General features: G+C 54.5%; 1 protein-coding gene across 6 annotated transcripts in view; it reads right to left on the bottom strand.

Moving 5' to 3' along the window:
* Nucleotides 1–2,225: 2,225 nt before the first annotated feature.
* Nucleotides 2,226–6,958, bottom strand: part of Pacsin1 (protein kinase C and casein kinase substrate in neurons 1) — a 55,528-nt gene continuing 50,795 nt past the window's right edge. For 4 of the 6 annotated variants that reach the window (NM_001286743.1, NM_011861.3, NM_001286744.1 and 1 more), the window contains exons 7-10: nt 6,230–6,350; nt 5,998–6,125; nt 5,277–5,464; nt 2,227–4,918 (exon numbers count right to left, since the gene is read on the bottom strand). In NM_001286743.1, the coding sequence (NP_001273672.1) occupies nt 4,809–4,918; nt 5,277–5,464; nt 5,998–6,125; nt 6,230–6,350 (547 nt within the window). In that variant the 3' untranslated portion in view covers nt 2,227–4,808. Of the gene's footprint in view, nt 4,919–5,276; nt 5,465–5,997; nt 6,126–6,229; nt 6,351–6,958 lie in introns of all 6 variants that reach the window. The other 2 variants (XM_006524226.4, XM_011246431.2) reach the window with 1 other exon arrangement.

The following is a 6,958-nucleotide window of genomic DNA, read 5'->3' as shown; positions in this document are numbered from 1 at the left end:
AGAACTCACTCAGTAGACAGAGCTGGCCTGGAACTCAGAGATCTGCCTGCCTCTGCCCCCAGAGTGCTGCCACACCTGTCTGGACCAGAAAGGGTTAAAGGCACCCTGCACTCCTACCTTCTGCCCCCAGCACTTTTTATTGTTTCCTGAAGAATGTTTACTCCTGACAACTAGCAAACAGTGCCTTGGCATCTGTCATCTGGGATTGGACTGGGATGGGGTGGGGGCTCTACCCAGGCCGCTGTCTTGCTAGGCCCCAGCTGTCTCCTATACCCAGGCAAGAGGCAGTCTGGGACCCTGGCCAGAGGCAGGCTCAGCTCTGTTAAACTGGTTTTGTTTCCAGCCAGCCCATCCTGTCCCTTGGGAATCCCTTAAGTCACCCACTTGGATGTCCCAGCTGTGCCTGGGCCAGGCTCAGAGTTCAGGCAGGGCTGGGGAATTCTCACAAGGGAAAGGGGATTGCATTCTTAGGTTGGGGAGAAAAAACAGCTCCACAGAGGGGAGGTGTGGGGGACCAGAAGGGCAGCTTCCACCGAGGAACATTCCAAAGGCTACATCCACCCAGTGACAGCTTTCAAGCTGGCATCAAACCATGCTTTCTCCTCTCTGTTGACATATCCCTACCAAAACCTCTCCTGGCATAGACATTTCCTGACTCCTTTTTGGAAGTTTCATTTCAGGGCTCCCCCAAACAAACTGGAACAGCCTATGTGACTAAGAGGCCACCACCTTTGGACTCTAAGATCCTGGGCTGGGCAAGGAGACCTAAATCTGTAATGCTAATATTTGGGAACTGGAGGCAGGAGATCACCCTCAGCTACACAGCCATTTCGAGGTCAGCTACACAAGACTTTTGTTTTTTATTATTACTTTATTTTAGATTTACTTTGGGTATGCGTATATGCCTGTATACCACATGTACGATCCGCCCACAGAGGTCAGAAGAGAGTGTTGGATTCCCTGGAACTGGAGTCACAGAAGGTTGTAAGCAGACATGATGTGGGTGTTGAGGATTGAACCTGAGTCCTCTGCTAGAGCAGCTGGTACCCTTAATTGCTGAGCTGTCTCTACAGCCCAAGACTCTAATTTGAGCAAAGCAAAGACAAGAAAAAGAAAGGAACGAAAGAGAGAGATGGAGGAAGGAAAGGAAGGAAGGGGGAGGGAAGAGAGGAGGAGGGAGAAGGAAGGGAGGATGGTTCATATCAGGAAGCACAAGGTTGCCCTCTGACCTCCTGTGCGGGTTTGTGTGGAGGCACATGTGCGCATGCTCAAACCTGCTCTTGGCCCTCAAACCCTCACACACATTATATAGAAATGTAAATAAATTGTTTTTCAAGATGAAGGGAGATAATGAAATAAATAAGAGAGACCAGTCCTGTCTGGATAAGAGTGGGCTTCAGACATGGATAGGCTTAAGGTTATCAAGGCAGATGGACGGCTATCCCAGCTTCCCCTCTCACCGTTTGCACCTAGGGTACGGGAAAGTGATGGCGGAGGGGCTGTGTGTGTGTGTGCGCGCGCGCGCGCGCGCGCGCGGTCCCATGAGACCGCCAGGGTCAGAGGAACCTTCGAGACACCCCACAGACACTGGGAGGGGGCCTCGGGTCTCAGAAAAGACCTAGCTGAGGTGTAAGTGGGCATCAGAGTTCCAGACCTGGGCCCGACAGGGCGTGGAGAGCTGAGCTCTAGCTTGCCAGCACAGATACTCCCAGGGGGCCTTCGAGGACACATGTTCACAGCGGGGGTAAACTCCAGGAGAGCCGTGAAGATCCAGTGTTCTCCTCAGGAGGCCTGAGCAATGGCTTTTTAGAATTCTGCTTTAAAACTCAGAACTATCTAAAGATCAAGTTCACCCTTGGACTGAGTTTGGCTATTTATTTATTGGCTGGTTGCTGTGCCGGGTATGGAAACACAACTTCCTCACCCATCAGACAAGAGTGCTACCAATGGACCAAACATCCAGTCTTAGAACCAGGAGTCTGGGGTTTTAAACGTCTGACTCTCCTGGTCAATGCTATGAGAGTCGCATATTGTATCTGAGGCCAGAACCTCAGTGGCGTCCCTCAGGTAGGACCTGTGCCCTCAACTGCCCAGCTTGGACAGCACTCAGCCTTGTCCGGCGCCCACTCCAGGACAGACATCTTCATTCTGAAGACACTTCCAAGGGCTGGCCCCACACCCTCCCCCCCCCCCACCAACTGAGAATGACTCGGGTGACAAGTCCAGCCAGGGTGACAGAATTCTGGTTTTATCGACAGCCATACGGTCACAACTGATAGATATAGATATAATATATATATTTGTATTTATATACCTTTAAATTACACAATCATGTATAAAACAGGTGCATTGCTGAGACCACGGCACGTCTCGGAGTTTCACAAGTGTCGGAACTAATGATGTCTGAAAGCCTAGGGCGGCAGACGCAGTGGCGGCGGTGGTGGGGGTGACCTGAGCTCCTCCTGGAACCAGGTCGCTGGATGGCGGTTAACTGGGGACAAAACACATCACTGACCGAGCCCTGCAGGGTCCCGTGCAGCATCAAGAGGCCCCTGGGGAGCACTGGGGAGTACAGGTAGGGGTCTGGAAATGGCGGGAAGGGGTGTGGTCCAGCCCAAGGTTTGAGGTGCCCTAACACCAGGAATCACAGGTGGGGCTCTGCTCCGGGCTCCAGGGACTTCGGGGGGTGGGGGGAGGACCCTCCTGCACTGGGGGTGCTGAATAACTTGAGGACCAAGTCTGGTCCCAGATGGGGGGGGTCATTGAAGGTGGTTGTTCAAAAGGGATGGATTTTCCAGTTCCTGCCCCAGAGTGGGCAGCTAGTATACTATGTGGGGTGGGCCTGGGGTCTGGTCAGGGCCACAGCCCCTCCCCAGGTGCTGGGAAGCCGCTGGCACAGAGAGGGGGAAGCCCAGGCCCCAAGGTGCGGACATGGCGGCTTCTTGCCTTTCTGAGATGAGGGTGAAGGTAAGAGCTGGGGGATGTCTACCATCTGGGGAGGCAGGGGGGGCTGTGGAGAAGGGGAGGTTTGAATCCTGCTTCCGGTTCTGAGGGCTCCAGGGCCCAACCTGGGCTGCAGCTGAAGCCCCAAGGGCAAACAGTGACAGGGAAGTGGGTGCTTACAGCCCTGTCTCTTGAGTGCTAAGTTCCTGCTCCTGGCCCTGAGGGAGGACTGACCCAACAGAAGGCCCTGCTGCAGCCTAGTCAAGAGAAGGGGGGTGGGGGGGGGCGGTGGTCAGGACCCCAAAGCTTGGGTCCATGACCTGAGTGTCAGGAGAAGCAGCAGAGAGCTAAAGGGTCCCGGAGAACATGGATGGTGGTCCTGTTCTTTCCCTGGAGGCCCAAAAGGTCACCTGATTCACAAGGCAGAGGGTGTCCGTAGGCCAGAGGCCTAGCGGACACCAGCTGTGAATATGAGACTTTCTCAAATCTGTGTTCCCAAAGGTCCAAAGAAACAGCCTCTGACCACTTTCCACTGTAAGAGGTCTTGGTTGACCTGTTTCGTTTCCCACCCCATCCTCCCAAGGGAGAGCCTGCCACCTGCTTCCCAACCACAAGGGCCCTGTGTCCCCTCCCACACCCAGAATCCTTTAATGAAGACTCAAGACTCTCGGGCTTAGAGAAATGGGAGTGTGTGTGTGGGGGTGGGGGTGCTGCCAGCATTCAGAGGGGATGTTGGGGACTAAAAGGTCAAGGAAGAAAGCTACAGTGACCATCCAGAGTTCCTTCCTCACACCAGCCTGAGCTGCTGGCTTCCCCTTACAGTGCCAAGGTGGAGGTTCCCCAAGCCCCTGAATCTCCTAGGTTCCTGAGCCCCTGAATCTCCTAGGTTGGCCAGGTGAGAGCCTTGTAGACCGTCTTCACAAAGGCTGATGCTGACACAGTGATTGGGGATGGGAGGGGCTGTGGCGTTTCTGAATGACCATGAAGGGAGGGGGATGGGTGGCCAATGCCTCCTCCCCAGAGTGAGAGGAGGTTGCTACTGTTGCTGGCTTTGCCCTGGACTTTCCAAGGAAGAGGCTTTGCCCATTGCCAAGGACTAAAGAGACAGGTAGGGTCTCTGCAAATGCTCATTGGCTCTGAGGAGGAGCCCTCTGCCCACAGGCCCAGCTAGGGTTTTCATCCCTCAAAATGGGCTTGGCATTGGGAGTGTTGGCACAGCCTGGTCAGATGGTCTGTTCTCCTTCTTCCTCTCCTGTATGCCAGGGAGGCCATGACTCCCTCCCACTCACCTGCCTTCATGTCTGGGGGAGTGAAGAGACACTCCCCTCCCCTCCGCAGCCTTCTCCCCCAGCCTCACTAGGACAGGGCTGGGAAGAGAAAAGCACCCCCAGGGCAGAGTGGAAGACTAAAGATTGGGGGCCCTTTAAGAGAAGGGGGCGTTGAAGGGGGACAGGAGAGGGGACAGGAGAGTTTAGGAAGCCAGGCTCAGGTGACATGGGCAGCTGCTGGCAGCTGTGGTGGGATAGGAGAGCGAGACAGGGTAGAAGGATCCAGAAGATCTCCCTCAAGACTCAGGAGACTCTTTGGTGGACTCTATAGACCAGATGTGACATTGGGTTAAGTCCCAAGATCCTTGCCCACGCTGTGGGGGAGGCCATCACCCTAAGCCCCCTCCCCCCCGGCCTCCAGGTAGGCTGCAAACGCTGTCTCTTCGTATTTCTTCTTTTTTTTTTTTTTTGTTCTGTTTTGACTTTTAAAAAAATAAAAGCTTGATCGGAAAATATGTCTGGAACTCTATGGCAAGGGGGAGGGGAAGGGTGGAAGGCGGTGGACAAGGACTGAGAGGAGTCGGGTGGGCAAGGTAGCTATATAGCCTCAACGTAGTTGGCAGGATAGAGGCCCAGCTGTCCGCTGTCCAGCCGCCCGCGGCACCAACCCTGTTCGTCTTCCTCTCCGAGCTTGGTGAGCTCATCTCCTGGAGAGGGAGACACAGGGAGACCTTGTTAATGCATTTCTCTGCCTCAGCACTCCCATATACCTGGACTCCAGCTCTGGGCTGCAGCCCCACCCAACATCCAAATGCTAACCACAGGCCTTCAGTCACACGGTTTTGGCTCTCGGTTTTGGCTCTCGGGTGCTCAGGCCTCTGCCCTGGCCCCTTCCCCACCAATCCTTGAAAAGCCTCCAGCTCAGGCCACGCCTCCCCGCCCCGCCCCCAGGCCCCGCTCTCTTCCTACACCCAATCCAAGCCCAGTCTCCTCCCCCTAGTCCTCCAGCCCCGCCCCACCCTCAGCCAAGCCCCAGCCCCAGCCCCAGCTCCCTACCCCCCCTACCGGCCTTGAAGCTGAGCTCATCCTGCTCCTGACCGTCGTAGTCATAGAGTGCCCGTACACGAACTCCCTTGGCATCATCCTCGAAGGGGTTGGCGCCACCATTGGCCTCATTGCCCCCGAAGGGGTTTCCGCTCTCATCGTCTGACCACTCGGTGGCATATGTTTGGCCTCGGTCATAGCTGCTAACACTTCGGTGCAAATGGAGACCTCTATCAGCGGACTTGAACCCATCTCCATCTGTATAAACATCCTCTCCTAACCAGAGCTCCCTGGCGGGCTCCCAGCCAGTGAGCCTCAGATAGCTTGAACAGTTTGCATTAGTGTTTCAGCTAGTGAGAAGGAAGACCCAAGGACTGTCTGAGCCTGTGAGAGAGACCCTACCCCTAACTGGGTACCAGCTTGGACAAGACAGCTTTCCCTGGTTTTGAAGTGTGACATGTTGCCTAGTCTCTCTGGACTTAAGCTTCTCTATCCTTAAAAGGCACACATTTATTCCTTTTCAGACTGGCTGGAGGCCTGAATCCATTAATGTAAGGAGGGTGCTCAGAATACCTTGTGACTCACAGCAGGTGTCTTGAAGGGTTGCCCACCTGTTTTGCAGAGGACTCATAGTAGCTAAGGTCTGGGGTCATTTCTTGTCTTCTTGGATAAAATGTATCTGGCCCAGCCAGTGGGTCTCTCTCTCTCTCTCCTACCCAGGAGCTCCATGGGAGGTACTCACCTGCCACGGTCCCCAGCCTGGGATGTGGATTCTACAGCCCCAGTGGCATTGCTCAGGGTGGCCCCCTCTGCCTTCTTAGGCTGTTTCTCCTTCTTGGCAGTGGTGTGCGGGAGGTCTGGGTTCCACTCCTGGAACGGGGTGGGGGGGGGGGAGTCAGGCTGAGGGGTCTGAACTTACAGTCCCCTCCCAACCTGCCCAGGATCCCACTTTACCGCCCTGTGTGCATCCTCACCTCGAACTGCGGCCAGTTCATGGGCATCCCGGGGCCACTGGTGCTGCGGAACCACCTGAGGTCCTCCTGGGCATCGGCCCCCCGGATGGCCTGCTCCAGTTCTCGGTAGACATGCATGTAGCTGTGTAGGGGGGGCATGGGGTAGGCTTTCTCCTCAGCGCACTCAGAGACCAAGATGCTCAGCATAGCCCCAGCCAGGAAGGCTCCTCCCCGCCCCCTTATTTTTAAAATTGTATTTATTTTATGTGTATGGTGTTTTGTCTGCATGCATATATGTGCACCACGTGTGTCCTTGGTATTCTTGGAGGCCAGGAGAGGGCACTGGATCCCCGGGAACTGGATCTAGGAGTGAGTGTTCTTGAGCCGCCCTGCAGGTGCTGGGAATCACAGCGTGTAACCCCTGAGTGATCTCTCCAGATCTTTCACTTTTTTTTCCCTGCAACCTTTGTTTTCTTTTGATACGGAATCTCTCTATGTAGCCGAGGCTGGCTTTGAACAAGAGCTGGAGTTAAAGGCATTCAGCAGGAATTTGTTTTTTTTTTTTTTTTTAAGACTTATTTTTATTCTTCTGTATGTGTGTTTGTGGCCGTGGAAGTCACAGGTGAGCCATCTAATGTGGGTGCTGGGAATCTAACTCTGGCCCTCTGTAAAAGCAGCGAGCGCTCTCCACCGCAAGATTTATGTATTCTTTAGTTTTATTTTATATGTGTGTGCCTCAGAGGCGAGGCC

Source organism: Mus musculus, chromosome 17 (assembly GCF_000001635.26).
Source record: "Mus musculus strain C57BL/6J chromosome 17, GRCm38.p6 C57BL/6J".
Lineage (NCBI taxonomy): Eukaryota > Metazoa > Chordata > Mammalia > Rodentia > Muridae > Mus > Mus musculus.
Note: the sequence above shows the minus strand (reverse complement) of the source record. Positions and strands in the feature narration are given on the sequence as shown.